The sequence below is a fragment of the Miniopterus natalensis genome, chromosome 5 (genome assembly GCF_054644295.1).
Source record: "Miniopterus natalensis isolate mMinNat1 chromosome 5, mMinNat1.hap1, whole genome shotgun sequence".
Taxonomy (NCBI): Eukaryota; Metazoa; Chordata; class Mammalia; order Chiroptera; family Miniopteridae; genus Miniopterus; species Miniopterus natalensis.
The window spans coordinates 12634986-12652873 of NC_142085.1; the positions used below are offsets into that span (position 1 = coordinate 12634986).

General features: G+C 51.1%; 1 protein-coding gene across 1 annotated transcript in view; it reads right to left on the reverse strand.

Annotated features, from left to right (window-relative positions):
* Positions 1-17888, reverse strand: part of KIF6 (kinesin family member 6) — a 338850-nt gene that overhangs the window by 37862 nt on the left and 283100 nt on the right. Inside the window, exon 16 of the mRNA XM_087817374.1 lies at positions 5250-5300. Coding sequence (XP_087673500.1) covers positions 5250-5300 — 51 coding nt within the window. The remainder of the gene's footprint in view (positions 1-5249; positions 5301-17888) is intronic.

Consider the following 17888-nt stretch of genomic DNA (forward strand, 5'->3'; position numbering starts at 1 on the left):
GCCCTCCCCACATATACCCACACACCACATACACCAAACATACACTGCACACACTGCACATATCACACACACCGCAGATACACACACTGCACACACCACACACACACCGCACACATCACACACACCACACACATAACCAGATATACCACACATATGCCACATATATAACCACATACCACACACATGCCACACACATGTACCACACATACCACACGCATACACACCACACACACCATACACATAACCACACACACACCCCATATATCACACACACCACACACAGTGCACACATACACACACCACAGGCACGCATACCCCCCCACATAACCACATACACCATATACATGCTACACGCACACCACATGCACCCACATACCACACACACCATACACATACTCACACACATACCACATACACATACCACATATACCCACACATAACCACCCCCCCCACATACACATACATACCATACACGACACACACACATACCAAATACATACCACACACATACCACACACATGCAACACACTCATCTCATACACAGACACTACACATACACATATACCACACACACACTGTACACATACCACACACATACACACATATACCACACATGCACACCACACAAACGAACATACATACATACACATGCCACACACACACCCCTGCACCCTCCCACAGCAACCCCCCCCCCCCCCCGCACGCTCCACTTGGGTTCTGCATCCCGCCCATTCCCGAAGGCTCAGCCCAGGCGGTGGGCTCAGTGACCTCCCCGGGAGCCACACCCCCTGCTGAGTTCCCGAAGCCCCGGTGGCCAGTCCCTCTCACCCGACACCCCTCACGCCGCTGGGCGGTGCCGCGTGCCTTTTGCATTTCAGTCACGGGCACCTGGTAGCATATGGATGGGGAGCTGAGCGAGAGCCAGCCCTGCTCAGGTCCTGCTCAGCAGAGACTGCAGGGGAAGGCGGCCGCGCTCCCGGGTGGCTCCCCTGCTGCGTCCTGCTCCTGCGGCCGTCGAGAGCGGAGGACCTGGAGCACATCACGTGGCCCCGCACAGGAACGCTTCCCGTGAGTTATGCTCAGCGTGGGCCTCTCGCCTTTACAGAGGGTTGACATAAGAACCGTCTCCTTGAACAACATCTCGGTGCATTTTGTAAAACTGCAGTGGAAGACATTGCTCACGATGCCACTCTGCCCTTTCTCTACACAAGGGTCCGCACGCACGATAAACCCCGGCTTGTGCTTGGTTCCGGGAAGAAATTCTATTTTTGCGGATAAATTAGTTAGCATGCTTCCTGTTGTCAGGAAAGAAAACCGTAACTCCGGCTGCTCCTTTCTGCTTGGTGGCTAGATAAGAGAGAGTCGAATTTATCGTTTGAGCATTATAATCGGCTCAGCTGTGGGGTCCAAAAGCACTTCCTCCTCCCACTTCTTTTCATGGACTTATTTTATTTTATGTTCAAATGTCTCATTATACTTTTGCGAGATGTGTGAGTCTGGAAGCCATCTGGGGGAGCTCTGATTGGGCCTATTTATTGCCCGTGCTGGCTGCTGGGGCTACAAAGACTCATTCGACTGCACCTGGCTTTCTAGGAGCTCGCGTTTTAGCATGGAGAGCAGCGATGGAAACAAATAATTACGAAGCAGGGCTGGTGCTCTAACAGAGGTGCGTGGGGCTGGAAGACAAAGCGGACTTGGGGACAAGGGACCAGGGGAGGTGTCATGGAGGAGGTCAAGGCCGAGCTGCTTTGGGGACTGCAGTGGGAAGAGGACGCTGATTGGCACAGTACATGTGTGTCTTAATGGGAAATTGGGTAGAGTTCTCTCTATGCATGTGGCCCCTCACGCTGGCCAGGGCAGGCCTTGACCTCTGACCCTCTGTGGACCCCACGATGCGCGCCTGGCAAGGTGTGAGGACCGTGAAGCGTGGGGTGGGAGCGCGGGCCCTGGAGCTGGTGAGCGACCTTAGGCAGGTGTGCGTCACCCCTTCGGGCTTTAACTGTACAGTGAGGGTAAGAGTGGTGTCTGCTTATGGGGTTTTAGCAGCATGACACAAGGGAAGGGAATAGAGGTAAAGGGCTTAGACTCATGCCTGGCACGTGGTCAAGACCTCAAGAAATGCCTGCTGGTCAGTCTCATCTGCATTGCTGACAGCGCTGTGCCATCGAGGGCAGCCAGGACGGCAAAGCGGGAAAGACACCGCGCTCCAGTCAGCTAGCTGACTACAGTTCAAGTCGAGTCATTTCCAAATGAAGCTTCGTTTACAAAGAACATTGTTTTATTGTTTCCTGAAGCAGCGTGAGGGTAGGCCCCCCCTTAAGTCCACCAGTAACTTATGTCTGTTGACGATGCTCTTAGAACTGGTCATTGATGTGTTTCCTAGAGGACCCCCCCAGCTCTGGCTGTTACACCCCGAGGCTTCCTGGGCCCAGTGCCTCGCCTGCCCCACTCTGTCTTCACTGGCTTCCCTGCCCACTGACTGTCGAGAGGACCAGGGTTCTGTGGGAGGCAGTCGGTGAAGGGGAGCCGGCATGGATTTTCAGCCAGGAAAGGGGGGAGAAGTCATCACAAGAGCGCGCGTGCACACACACACACACACACACACACATACACACACGTGCACAAACTGGCCCCTCAATGATATTTGTCTGTGTGTCAGTGGTGTGATGTTAAATGTTTAACAACAGGCTCTATGGGGAACAAGGGCTCCGATTTATAACACTCGTCAGTTCCTTGGTGAAGCACCCCCACCATGCTGACCTCAAGCTGCCCTGGCAATGTCCTGAACATGGATTAGGAGACATGCCCAGGAAGCCACCATCAGATAGTATTTCCACGACACAGACACCACAGAGGTCAATTACCTCCAGAGCAGAGATACAGTAAAATGCAGTAAATTAATTAGGTAGAGATGAATTTGGAGTATTTATTAACCTTTGCTTTTTCAATGTAACTTATTTAATTGCATATAATTTAATTTTTAACAACAGCTGGCTTTCACCACGGCTCCTAAGTTCCTGAAACGGTAGCAAGTGCTCTCTGACACGGACTGAGGGCCACCGCGTCTGACTCCCTTGCTCATCCGCAAGGCGCCGCGCAGCTCACCCGCCCTCGCTCCCCTGTGATACGAGGTGGCCTTATGCACATCTTCTTGGGCATTTGTCTACTTGTAGGCACAGAGCCATATTCTCATACAAAATACATGAGAAAACATCTCCCGCTCCGACTTGCTCATGACCACCCCCTCCCCAAACAACCAACCTCACTGACGCTTTCATGAAACTGGGGTACGTGGAGGCGCGAGGGGGAAAGGACACCAAAGGGATACTTGCAATCGAGGGAACCGGCAAGTGGAGAGGGGACGAGGAAATAGAACGGAAAGGGGAAGGGAGTGTGCAAAGCGACCTGTCACAGAGCATCGGGGTGGCCCCAGCCATCAGCCCAGCGCTAGCCCACGGTGCGGGTTAAGGCAGGAACCGGCTCTATGAACACGTGCTGTGCGGAGAGGTTTCCCTCAGTGACAGGTCCCTTCTGCACTGCGGTCACCTGGGACACACGGGCGCTGGTGGCTCTAAATCTCCAGCAGACAAGCTCCTGAGTGTGGACAGCAGCAGGCGTTTGCTCTCAAAATAGCAGCTGGGGGATGTTAACAATTCCTCTCTCAATTGGAATAGTACACTTTTAAAACAAATAGGTATTTCGAATGCTCTTAATTAGACTTCCAGCAGAAGTGCTTTCCGTTTGAAGCTGGCTGGTTCCTTGGGGCAAAGCTGAGCCCTGACACCTGCTGTCATTCAGGAGGCGGCTCCGGGGAGTGAGCAAGGGGGTTACGGAGGCGGGGGGGGGGGGGGGCGAGCAGTAGTTTTCCCAGGACCCAGGCAGGCCAGGGGCTGGGGGCAGGCAGGAAGGAGCACCTCTTGCCCTAGATAAAAACGGCCCCTGGAGTCCCCTGAGTGGCGTTTTCTACAGCATTGTTCCTATTCAGCCAGCATCCTGAAGACTGGAGAAGAGGCCAGATGGCAGCCCTCAAAGGCAGGGCCCAGTGGCAGCCCTTAGGGATGACTCCCCATTCAGGGACCTACCCAGGAGGCCCAAAGGTCACCTTGGCACAGCTTCCCTGCAGAGGTCCCTGTGCCCTTCCTAAGCCCAGCCCTCCGCGTTAGGGCCCGGGGAGTCCCTGGCTCCTGGTCGAAGTCACTCGGCAGACTCTCGGCTCTGAGCCCCAGTCGACGGCAGTGGGAGGGCAGGCCCGGCACCTTGACCTGCCCTCTCAGTCCCGGGGCCAACAGTGGGAAGCTCAAGCTCTGGTTAGTCTTGGGCTCTGCTGTTCTTTATTCTGATGTAATCAGTAGTTATTGATGTGATCATTATTATTACTGAAACTAAACAACCAACCTTCCTAATTACCCAAGTTACTGGGTCAAATGGGTCATCCTGGTGACACGGGGGCTGGCCCCCACTAGGCCCTAGAAGTCCGGGTGCTGGATCTCTCCAGTTACAGGTCACCCAGGGCCAAGCCATCTCCTTTGGAATACACAGGTTGCTTATTTAATCAGAGCTGCATGTGTGCTGGTCCCAGGCTAGCTGCAGAGGTGCAAGCTGGTGCTGCCCAGATGCCGCTCTGCCAGCCTTTCTGGGAGCCACTCGCTCCCCAAGCTCACTTCACATGTCAAAAGGGAGTATTTTCTGCAGATGTCACTGCTTAAAAGGTGCCAAAGGCCTTTCAGAATATCAGCGTGTTTTAGTGTCTGCATATTAATGAACTGAAGTGCATCCACTGTCGTGGGCAGTAAGTAGTGTGGGGCTAAAAGCACCAAGTTTGGACTCAGAGAACTGGGTTCAAATCCTAGTTTCATACTTAGTAGCCATGTGACCTTGGGCACGTCATTGAATTGCCTTGGTACTGAAAATGCACTTACCTTTTTGGGCGGTGGTGAGGGCAGAACGAGACAGGGCACATACTGTGCGCACAGAGAGGGTTCGGCAAACAGAAGCTGTTTACACCACCGGTCGATACTGTTAAGATTAGTTAGTGGTGGCTCTCGAAAGCCCAGCCAGGAGCAAGCACGCGGGTGAGGGAAACTGGTCCCGGGGAGGAGGGGTGTGCGCAGAAAGCCGCACGGACAGGGGACCTGTCTTCCTGCACCTTCCCGAGGGTTTGGACGGGTTGTGTTTTAGCCGAGTGTGGTCTCCAGGATAGTCAGCTTGTGTTACCTCACCTTCCTCTGCAGGCTCCGCTTTGTACCCACCTAGAGCTGCTTGCTGCAGGTGCCGCTGGGTGATTTCTTCCTTCAGGTGACCTGTCAGAGACACAAAGGAAAATCCTAGTGAGTTCCCAGGGGCTGGAGGAAGACTTGGCCTCAGAAGCATGTGGCAAGCTGGAAAAAAAAAAGGCAAAGTAAGGGAGACATAAGTGGGCACAGCTTCCAGGAAGAGCCCTTCTACACCCTGAATTTTGTTGGAAGAAGAGACTGCAAAGGCTGGGCCTTGGCACATCCCTGCCGATACATATTTCACAGTTGGGTTAAACCATTTTGGGGTTCAGTTATCTTAGTCTGTCACTAATCATCTTTGCTAGGGCTCTGATCTTAAATAGGGATGTAAGGTCTGGTGCTTTAATAATTTATAGGGCGACTTTTAAATCCACGTCATCCTTTTAAGCTGTATGAACTTGTGTCAAAGCAAAAGATGGTTTTGGTTAATCATAACCTTAAGATAAACACAACAGTTGATCATTTGGTATGAAACATATAATTCTAGGTTGTATTAATAAAGGTATAGATCAAAGGAGGTGATAGCTCCACTGATTCTACAGCGATGAGACCACAGATGGAATTTGTTCTGGGAGTTACTCTGTATAAGGAACATTTGGAAAATAGAAAATATTTAGAAGATGGTAACTGGGATGGTGAGGTGTCTGACACTATGCCGTATGAGAAATATCTGAGGTGACCTGAGACATTTAAATGGAGAAGAAAATACTTGGAGAGAGAGGAAGTATGGCAATAATGGCTATCTTAAAAAATCTAAACATTGTCATTGGGATGAGAAAACATTTATTTTTGTCCTATCGCTGAAGGCAAAAGTCAAGTTGAATGAAGGCAGACTTGGGGCTCCATATGAGGAAGAAAGAGCTCATAGTGAGGACGGTCTCAACATGGATTAAGGTGTCTCAGAATGGACTAACCTCCTGGCAAAGCAGTGAGCCCCTTCCTGAAAGTGCTCAAGCAGAAGCTGGGTGACCGTGTGGGGTTACTGGAGTGAGAGAACTCCTGCCCTGGTTAAGAGTTGGGGGTGACACGGCCTCTAGGGTCCCTCCACCTCTAAAACTCTATGGTTTTGTGCTTGAGGGACGGGTGAAACAGCAGCCCTGGGGTTTGTTTATGTGCAGGGCTCAGCACACTAGTTAAAATGTCAGTTCTGTCTATATTATGCATCCCATTTGGGGGGTGTCATCAGGCCACTGGGGGATTTCAAGAAAGCCTGGGAACGTCATCGGTCCCTTGTCTCATGTATTTCTTTCTTCACACAAAGTACATTCTATGCCTCAAAGGTTATGGCTGAACTGAGTAGACAATGAAGCAGTCACAGGAGACCTTGTCACTCACCTGAAGTTCTAGAGCATTCCTAGAATGTCATGATTGGGGGGGGGGGGCAGAGGTCATTCAGTTTAGCTTCCTGCCCAATTTAGGAATCTTTTCTACAGAATGAAATGGTCCTTTCCCCTCCCTCTCGTATGTATCCAGGCTGTCTCGCTGATGGAATTGTATATAAGGAATTACTGATGTGGCTGCTTCCTGTAACTTTCAGACTCGGACCCAGTCAGTTCTCGGGAAGAGCAGAGAGAAAGGATCTTCTCTCGTTGGCAACGAGAGCCCTCCACAAATCTCAGGATGCCATGATTCTGCACGTAGACTTGTCCTTTCTGGGTTAAACATCATTAGTTCCCTCAGCTCCCCCTCAGAGGCTGCTGGTTCCAGGTGTGTCGCTGTGCCAGCCTGTGCCTAGCCTTCATGTGTCTCCACTGGAGAAGACTGTGCACAGAGAGGAAGCCAAGGATTGGTCATAGCAATGATTGCACCCCAATTCCAAGTGGGGAAGGTGGTAACTTGGGGAGGTGTTGAGAGGGAGTAGGGGATGTGGACACCTGGCCCAAGAATGAGTCCTGGAAGGGCCTGGAGCCAACAGGGACATGACCTGAACTGCAGGCCAGTCCTGCCCCAGATGGGGCTTCCTCTCCACTCTGAGTGACATGGTCGTCATCGTCTTCATGAACAGAGTGAAGGAGTTGAGTTAAGGCTACTGCTGGGCTGAGACGCCAGCCTGCATCAATTATCCCTGCCTTGAATTTTAAAGAAGCTTAGCATACCCATTCTTCAAATAAAGGGCTACATTGCTGGGACAAAGGAACACAACACTGAGACACATCTCTGTATTTAGAGCAGGCCTTAGGGCTTCCTCATGCCCTCAGTGTGGGGAGCCAGTGTCCCCTGGGCCTTGCCTGTTTCCTGGGGATCTGGCACAGGTGCCTCAGGGCAGGAACCCCCTACGAGCCTGAGTAGCTCCTCGCAATGATACTGACAGTGACCTGCTCCTGTAGAGCCTCCCCAACAACATGCTTTCCCGACCACGGGCCTCCCCATCTCACACACTGACCCCAGTGGGTGCTCAGCCTTGTGTGCCATGACCTCCCGGCTCCTGTTGGAATGACCGGCCCCCTATCCCAACCCCTGGGGAAGCTCCTTTGGAACGACTGGGTTAACACCCCCCCTCCCCCAGCCTGGGAAAAGCTGCTCATGTAAATAAAGACAGGATTTTGCCACCAGGACTGAAAGTCCTATAAACTCCACAAACATCCACCTACTCTTGGAACAATGAGCCATTACTAGGGGACATAAGGTTCGTCTTTTTAACGCTCCATGTTGCTATAGGTGTGTTTACGATGTGTTCAGTGACGCTCTGTTTTGGCGAATTGGCTAACATCTCGCAGCAAAGGGCCATTTTTGTGTTTGAGGTCTTCCCAAACAAGCTGCTAAAAACAGCCTCACGGCTGATCCCTAATTGCATTTTCCAACAGAGCCATCCTTCATGTGGAGGTAAGTCTCTGTAATCCGCTGGATCTTACGGCTCCCCGGGTTTTGGCAGAGGAAGGAGTTTAGGGGGACTGCAGAGTTCGCTCAGCGTGCAGCTTGCTGTCAGGAGCATGGTGATACATTTGCTGGTTTTGGCCTGGGTTCCTGGACAGGCCCCCACCCCGAGGTATGGTAAAGAGATGAAACAGAAACGGCGGACTCCCGGCCCGAGGCAGGAGGTGGGCTGGGAGGGAAGCTGGGGAGGGGAGGAGAGCTGGCTTGTAGGAGAAGGGTAATTAGTAATTTTGTCTCCAGGAATTGACAATAGCACCTGTCAGAAACATCTCTCTCATTCTCATTTATTGACTGACAGAACAGGGGTGGCTGCAGCAGGTAGTGGGGTAAGGTATCATCTATACTGATCCCTTAGCCCTTGATTCTCCCCAGAATCTTGAGATACAGTGAAGCAGATATTATCACATCTGATGGGGGTCCCCAGAGGAGATGCACGGCCTTAGGAGTAAACCAGGTGCAGAGTGTGCGCTCTGCACAGTCTACGGTTTCTCTGTACCATGTAGTGCATATGAAAAGTATTGTCACCACGCAGAAGCAACACTTATTTTTTACATTGATAGTCAGCCTTCTGGATCAAACAGTTTTCCATAAGCTTCACGTTTTATTTTGCATGCATGTTAGTTTGGAATCAGTCACCTAGCGAAGCTGCTCAGCTGGTCCAGAGCAGAGCTGTTCGCTTACGACCCCCCTCGTGGGGCTGTTGCGGCCGCTGGAGCAGTGCCTCTGATGGGGCGCCTTATCGAGGGTGCAGACGCAGCTATGAGCAGTAAACATCGACCCTCACGCGCTGTATGTTAAGCTCCATGTTCTAAGCGCTGTGGAACGTGCGGCCCGGTGGTCGCTGCTCTCCCAGCTCGAGAAAGTTCTCACGCTACAGGGGAAGGCAGACAGGTGGCCGCGTGCTCCCCCTTTTAAAGCTGGGCCCGTGGCTGACATTGCTCCTTCATCTGGAGGGTTCCCTTTCCTGCTGAGCCTGGGTTTGGCTTTTTAACACAGCACTTTGGGGCAGCTATAACCAATCACTCGGAATTGGACTTGAGATGGAGCCAACCTCCGTGCGATTTTGGTTACGGTAGGAAGTAATTACAGATGTGCTGAGAGACCAAGTTCAGTTCAAATCCCAGTTCTGCTACCTCCTAGTTGGGCGGGTTACTTAACATCTCTATGCCTCAATGCTACCATTTGAAAAATGAGAATATAACGTAACTGTGATAACATCTGCCTTATTGTATCCCACGATCCTCAAAGACTCAAGGGCTAACATGCCAGCACATGGTACACCTCACGGGTCATAGGTATTAGGGCGCTTTCAGACACCGACAGGGTGTTATGTATGTAAGGTGACAGGCCCTGTGGCTAAATGTGAAATCCGTGGTGCAGCTGAGTGCAGAGGAGGGAAGGGTGGGTCAGCTGTATTAGGAAAGATGTCGTCACTATAGGTGAGGCTTTCGTAGATCCCAAAAGAGCAGAGATGTTAAGGTGAGCTCGGGAGAGGCATTTCAGCAAAGAAGACTGCTGGGCAATGGGTGGAGAGGGCCAGGCACACATGGGTTTGGGGCAGGGGTTGGAAGGGAGGGCTTGGTTGGAGGAGTAGGCTGGGGGGAGACCCAGTTCTACTTATACTAGAGACCAGGGTTCTAATCACTAGAAAGGCTCTGGCCAAATCTGTTCCTCTGTTCCATTCTACTGCTGTATATCCCAGTAAAACTGACTTAGAATAAACATCGGTAACAGAATTGGGGTGAGGGGAAGAGTACACGGAGTATGTTTCCTGTCTGAGGGGCCCTTTTGAAAGGGAAGGTCTGGTTAGTGGTCCCAAATTAGGGTGTTGATTTTGGCCGTGACGTGGGAAGCCAGTTTCTTTGTACTAACATAGAAGGTGATCACTAAAAAGTTAGATTCTCTAAAGGCTGTTTGTAGGGCTCTTTGTAAAATTGATGGGCTTGGCATAAATTGAATGTGTAATCTTTAGATGAATTTCCAACAAGCAGGACTGTGAAAACCCTTTGAAGCCTCTCTTCCCTGTTACTCTATATTTCATCAGGTTTTATCTAAACCTTGTCTGTATCATTTGAATATGTACTGAGGTAGGAACCACCTCTTCCCGCCATAGCAGGAGTGGATAAAAATTTAAAAAAGGAGAGACGATGAAGAAAACGTTGCTGGATTAGATGACATGTTTCTGAAGACCAGACATGAGACAGAAATGCAAAATGGCACGTGGGGCCCAAGCCTCAGCTTGCAGGGCTCTGGGTCCAGGGAGGGAGACCAGGCAAGACGGGGGATGAGCGCCTGCCCCGGAGCCGGAAGCTGCAGGTTGGGGTGAGACCCCTGTCGCCCGACGTGTGAGTGAAAGGGGACTGAGAAGAAAAAAGTGTCGCCAGATGTTGCTTGGGGCTGTGGTTCACATCCCGTGGCACCCAAGGGGGAAGAGAGGCACACAGTCAGCCCCCCCAGATCGTAGGTCAGGCTGCCCAGTGACCCTGACCAGGCCGACCACAGCCCAGTGCCGCCGTGGAGCATCCTTCCAGATCACCGTATTACAGCTGCTTCCAGACGGGGGGCCCGGGGTGTCTGTCAGGCACAGAGGGACAGAGGGAAAGACAAAGAAATAAAATGTGTTTCATTAAAAAGGAGCCTGCCCATCACAATGCCAAAATGTACGGAGAAATCTAATGCCAAAAAAAGATAGCAAAATCAATACCTGGAACATGAATTCATTACAGATGAAAGTAATTTCCTGAGCAGGCAGATCAAGACATGTATCGACGCAGACACGCAGAGGGTGCGGCAGGTCCTGTGCGCGCTTCCATGCCCGGGCTCAGCCCGCCCCACCCCGACTCCCCTTTCCTCCAAGGGGCAGGCAGCCTGATTCCTGGATAACATACGTTCATTGACTGTATTCTCACAGTGTTTAACATCTACTCATTTTCTCAGTTTCTACCCGCCGCATACACCCACAGTGTGTACCCCAACATTTTATTTCCCCCTCCTGAGGCTCGGACAGCTGGATTGCCTCCCCCTCCCACTAACCAGGCGACACTGCGGCGACCACCCGTGAGCTGGCCGGGCGGAAGCCTCTCGGCTGGGCCTCAGCAGCCTTGTACCTGATTTGCGGGGCTGCCCCCCGTAGCCGCGGGGCCAGTCTGTACCTCCGAGACAGACGCTGAGGGAAGGGTGTTGAGAATACTCAGAGGTGAACGAAGGTGTAGTTTTTCTTTAAAAGGATTAAGAAATTATGCAACAAATAGGTATAAATAAAATAAGTGAATAGGAAAAAAATTTTGAAATAAAAATTAGAGCGATTGAAACAAAGAAGCAATGGGAGGAATTTAGGTGTAAAGCACAGACTTGACACATTTTCAAAGGCACACCAGTGCGCTGGGAGACAGTACAGGGAAACGCACCCGAACGCGGCGCGGAAAGCAGGGGAGAGGAAAACGGGGAAGAGCCGTCAAAGCCGCAGAGACCGAAGGCTTCACATCCGTCTAACGTGCGCTCTGGAGGAAGCCAGAGGGCGACGGGGAAGAGCGCTATTTGAGGAGACAGCAGTTGAGAGTTCCCAGAACTGAAGGAAGACATAAGCCCCCAGCTGACTGTGCACCCTGAGGACTGAGCAGGGTGAATATAAACGCACCCGCCCCCGACGTGTCCTCGTGAAACCACAGAGCTTCAGGGAGGAAGAGCCGCTGCCACCAGCTCCCAGGGGTGCCCCGGGACCACTCAGACGATGGGCCCCCCCTCAGTGACAACAGGTGCCAGGAGACAACGGAGGGAAATAACATCTACTTGAATTTTACAGGCAGTCAAACTGCCATTCATAGGCGAGGGCACAGTGAAGGCGTTCTCTGTGCGAGGGGGACTGCGAGCACGTGCCACCCACAGAAAGCCTGGCCCCCAGGAGAACCCAACTGAGAGGCCCCTGGTCTGCACCCCAGCCGAGCCACTGACTCGGCCTGGGTCGGCACGTCACAAGCAGGGACAATCACAGTATGTGCTGTGAGGGCTGCATTAGGTCACGTATGCAAAGTGCCCAGAGGGGTGCCTGGCGTAGAAACTATGGAAGTGTAAAAATTCTTATTGTGATCAGTAAGAAGAAAAATAAACAGAACTATGTAGGATACAAGAGAAACTATGATGACCATAAAAACAAAGACAATATTTAAATAAAAATATTTAACTATTGACCATAAAAACTCTGGAGATTATTGTGCTAAGCGAAACAAGCCAGTCAGAGAAAGACAAATGTCGCAGGATCTCACTTGTATGCGGAATCTAATGAACAAAATAAACCGACGAATGAAATGGAACCAGAGACGTGGAAGCACGGGACAGACTGAGGGATCTCCGAGGGAAGGGGGAGGGAGGGCAGGACGAGATGAACCGAGGAGCTTACACGCACATAGGCATAACCCACGCACACAGACAATAGGGTGGAGCCGGCCGGGGGGGGGGGGACCGCGTGGGGAAAAAAGGAAACATCTGGAATACTCTCAACAACCAGCACAGGCTACAGCCCTGGAGGTGGGTGGAGGGAGGATGCATTTGGAATAACTACGGACATGTTATAGCTACTTTTTAACTCAAGAAAAAGAAAAATACGTCCTATAAAGGCCAAATAGACAGAGTTTCAGAGAAAAGATGGGGGGGGAGGGGGAGAGTTGTGGGCAGAGAATGCCAAAATTTCAACAATTCAACAGAGCAGGAAAAGAGTGTAAGTGATCCTGTCCTTGGTCAAACAAACAATGGCAAGAGCCTTCACGGGCCTGTGTGTGCGTGCGTGCACGTGTGCACATGGACATGATCGTAGGAGCGTGGAGGTGCCAGGGATGGATATCCACAGAGCTGTTACGACGGGTTACCTGACGGTGGAAGGTGAACTGGGCAGAAGGGGCTGAGCCAAGTAAGGTGAGAAAAAATTGTACTTTAGTAAGTGTGTCTGATTCATGGTTTATGTAAAAGTACATTTGTATATATTGATAAAAAGAAATAAAAAACTAAGAAAGGGAAACGCGGTATTATACAGTGTGCTGAAAACTGTGCTGGGGCACCTGCCACACGTGTGACGTTGTCTGTCATGTCAGCTGGAGTCTGAGAGACGGCGCTGGGCAGCGAGGAGAGTTTCGGCTTATTTGTGGGAGCTCGGTCGCTGCCCAGGAGCCTGCTGATTAAGGGGGGGGGGGGCGAGGGGAGGGCGCTAGTCGGAGGGAGCCCAGCACAGCAGCAGCGAGCCGTTGGCCTGGGCCGGGGCAGCCTCTGAGAAGCCTTCACCCTCCCTGGGGCAGAGGACAGGTCCTTCCCTGGGTTTCCCAAGGAGAAAGGCTCAGTGATGAGGCAGGAACGACAGGCCAGGAGTGGTCTAAATGCAGGGCAAATATTTTTAAGCCTTCTTACACCAAAATGACACTTCCACTGTCCAGAATTCAGGATTCTCCTTCCATCCAGTATGCCAAACATTATATTTGGTAACATTATTAACTCACAGAGAGGGGAAAAGGCAGTTCATGCTTAAAAATAATAATTTCAAGAAAAACACTGTAACTTGACTTGATTCCTCCCCTCCCCACTCCGGGGGTTTCCCAAGAGGGCCCATCACCTTGACCCCCTCCTGCAGACGGTGTACCTCGTAACTGATGAGCGTTTCAACTCAGGATGGCAACAGCAGACAGCAGTCTGGGCATTCAAGGCACCTCCCCTCTTATCATGGGGACAGGACATGATGGTCTCATTTGTAAAAAATGAGGAAATTATACCGTGTCTGGGAGACCAGGTTTCTTTTCCTATGGGATTTTCATTCCAGCTACCCCAGTAATCATCATAATCATACAAGATTAGTGCACTCTGTCTGAAGCTTAGGCATTTGGCTCTGTCTACGCTTAATTAAGCTAAGGAGCTTATTAATACCACTATTCCAGTATGTGATAATATTCCATAAACATGCTCAGAGAATTAAGTAAATAAGCTCATTTGTTAAAAGCTCAACAAATGTGCAAGTAGGTAAGCATGGGGAAAATTTCAGCTCAGCAACCAGCATGCATTGCTAAATACTAAACACCTTGGGGAGCTGCGGGCTCCCGGTTGTGTTGGCACCCATCCAAAATATGCTACTTTAGATGCTTGGATGTTCTTATCTCAGCGACAGAGGGAACAACCAGCTTCCAAGCCCTGCCCTGGAGGAGTAGCTGCAGGTCGCAGTCTCTCCTTCCATTTGCAGCTGTGGCTCTCTGGGGTGAGGGGAGGGCCTTGCACTTTCATCCCTGCAGCCCCAGAGGTGGCACAGGGGACACTCCCAGGGGTGCCAGTGAGGGTGGGGCAGGTCCACTCCACCTCTTCCCAACGCCCCCTCTCATGGAGGCTGGTTTGTACTGGCCCCTTACTGACTGTGGAGGTGGAGGGCGGGGTTCACTTAAGGGTGTGAACTAACCCCCAAGCACGAAGATGTTTGATCTGGCAATAGATACAGTTTTTAGATGGATTAAAACATGCAAACAGTGGGTTTTACATGGCTCTTTGATATAAACAATAAACTCTCATACTGCAAGATCAAGCTGGATTCTGTTCACTTAATTTAAATCAGCTAGTGCTTAAAAAAGGCGGCAGAAAGCAGCTCGGCCCGGCTCGGGCTCACCCCGGGCAAGCTGCCGGCGGCCTGTGAATAACAGAGCCCGTGCTTCTTGATGTGGGAGCTGGTCTCCAGCTGCGGAGGCTGGAGACCAGGAGAAACATGTCACTGAGGTTACAGGCGGGAGGTGAAATCCAATGGCAAAGGTTTCAGCTTTCAGGTTCAAAAGTCACTCTGTATGTGCTGCGTCGACTTGCTGCTTCTCTGGGGTGCAGTGGGCCAGGCCCTCCACGCGGGCTCCTGAGCTCTGTCTCTGCAGTCAGTCACCTGCTGCGGGGTGGCGGCAGGGGGCTGGGGTACATTAGTGCAACTCGGGGGATGATCTGGGGAAGCCAAAGGCTGCTGAGTCCCAGGGGAGGAGCCAGTGGGGACCCTGAGGAATCACGGTGGAGGTGGGAAGCCAGGGAAGGGTGCCTGGCCTTCAGGGCCCACGGAACTGTGGGGAAGGCTCGCCGGGGAGGAGGGGCCGCGGAAAATGGCAGGAGAAGTAGCGGAGGGAATCCCGGGCCTGGAACAGTGAAAGAACATGGGCTTTGGGAGCAGGTGCCACTTACTACCCGTGACCTTGGGCTACTTAGTCCCTTTGGGCTTCATTTATGTTTTTAGTGGGATCATAACACCTTCATGGCAAGGCTGCTGCAAGAATTAGAGGAAACGTACCTGAAGCACCCAGCACGGTGCCAGGCACATCGCAGGCGCACAGTAGGTGGGGTGGTACTGGCGGCGGCAGTGAGAGTAATTACCCCGAGGGGGCTTGGATACAGATAATACTGTGGGAAGGACGGAGGAACGCAAGCCCACTGCAACTGTTCCTAAGGCCTCGACTACGGTCAAATACGAGACGACACTGGCATTTGCCCCTGTTCTCTTCTCTGAAAGCATCTGCGAGGCCTTAACAAGTTATCTTGGGCCCAGTGGACTAAACTGAGGTGCCTCTATCCCCCCGTGGGGACAGTCACATGTCCGTGCAATAGTCACAACACAGGGCTTCCCAAAGCAAAGCGTCGGCCTCCCTGCAGTCCCTGACCCCAACCCCAACCTTCACTAATGCGGACCCCATACTGAACCCCTGGCTTTCTGATCCCTCACCCTCAAACTCACCACTACTCTCGTGAGTAACCGGGTCTTTCATGTTTCTTTACATGGTCAAATATGATTGAAAGGAAGTGACTTTTTAATAAGCTTGCTTGAGATGTTGGTAGCAATAGTCCTGTTTTCAGAGCCGGGGATGACTCCTACCCTCATCTTTTGTTTTTCTTCCAGAAAATAGCACCAGAGCGCTTTCTCCTGTTTCTGTGGTGGCCGAACATCGTCACAGAGGAGAGGAAGCAGGAGGGGCGGGGATGGGCTGCTGACCGTCGCAGACGACGTTTCAGGGACGGCACTTTTCAGAGAGAACTGTGTCCCCTCCCTGAGCTTGACTTCTGCCCACGTGAAACGCGGTGCACGCAGCTCTGTTTCTGTACAGGCTTCAGGCCCAGGGGGTGGAAGCTGGTCATTGTGGGGTAAGTGGAGGCACAGCAGATAGCAAAACCAGAGGGGAGGTTTTGCAATGAAGCTTTGGGAGAGATGAGGGAGCTGAGGGTGCAAGTACACAGCCCAAGAACCACACCTCTCCACTCATCAGGGGGCAGGGGTGGGAGCCCGGAGCGGGGACCAGAGCCTGTGTGACCGGGGCTGACTGACCGCACAGGTTTTGGTGCTGTGTCTCTGAGGCAACAAGTCCAGGTGATAACATCAGGAAGGCAGTAAACACTCAGAGAAGAAACACAGACACAGACACAGACATAGAGAAGGGATTGCCATGATGTGCAAAGATAAAAATAATTTCCAAGCTTCACACTGAAACTCTAGGGGAGAGAGATCCTGAAAAGTTTTCAGTGTATATGGAATAGCAAATGGAAGTTAAATATAGGGTGTCCTGCCCCAAAATGTGTACACATTTTGAATAGTTATTAATTTCAATGGGTTAAATCTGAAAAGAAGAAACATCAGTTTAGCTACCAGCAGTTAAGTGTGTATACAGCTTTTTGGGTTACCCTGTATATAGAACCCACCACAAATGGAAGATGAATTAGATGTTATTATATGTTCTTAAGTGTTTTGTTTTGGTGAATATAAAAATATTTGTAGGGTCTTTCACAGATTTACTTGCAAACCCAATCTTTGCTTTTTTTCACATAAAGTCTTAATTCTTAATTATGGCATTTTTCTATCTCAGGGATGTTCAGGTCCCCCGTGACTGGGGACGGATGGACAACTGTACAATACTCTGTGAATTAGAAAACATGACAGTGATGTCCCAGGGCACAGCAAGTGTTGAGAATTCTCATTTTAGAGAAAGCTGCTCCTTTTGGCTCATGGGCTGCACTGGTCACCAGCTGCTCCGGGTCTGACAGGTGCCAGGAGGAGAGCAGACCATCACATTCTTTGAACTCAGAAAGATTAAAAGTTTCAGAATTGGAAGCCACTTCTGCCTTCTATGGGAGAGCCTGGATATTGTCTTCGAGGCAAGCACAGCTCTGAGATATTCTAATCATTTAGAAGGCCTGTACATGAAAGGTTAAGCTCGACCATTCTTCAGGAATGAAAGACACCCAAATGCAGGCACTTTAGGCTAAGAGTTAGGTGTTCTGGGTTCAGAAACACAGATTGGGCATTTCTGTAGCAGAACTATGTTCCTGCACAGCTAGAGAATTTCCCCCCCTCGAAATCTGCATGTAGATTGTCCTATGCCTAACAAAGTAGTGTTTGTGCTCAGACGGTGTGGTGGTTAATTTTATGAGTCAACCTGGCTGAGGTATGGTGTCCAGATGTTTGGCCAAACACCAGTTTAGATGCTGCTTTTAGATGTGAGTGCCATTTACATCAGTAGGCTTTGAGTAAAGCAGGCCACCCTCCATAATGTTGATGGCCCTCATCCAACCAGATGAAGACCTGAGAGAAAAAAGACCGAGGTCCCCCGAGGAACAAGAAACTCCAGACTGCCTTGGGACTTGAGCTACAGCGTCAGCTCTTCCCTGGGCCTCCAGCTTGCAGACTTGTCCCGCAGAATTCAGACTTGCCAACCTCCACAATCACATGAGGGAATTCCTCAAAACAAATCCTCTCTCTGCCTC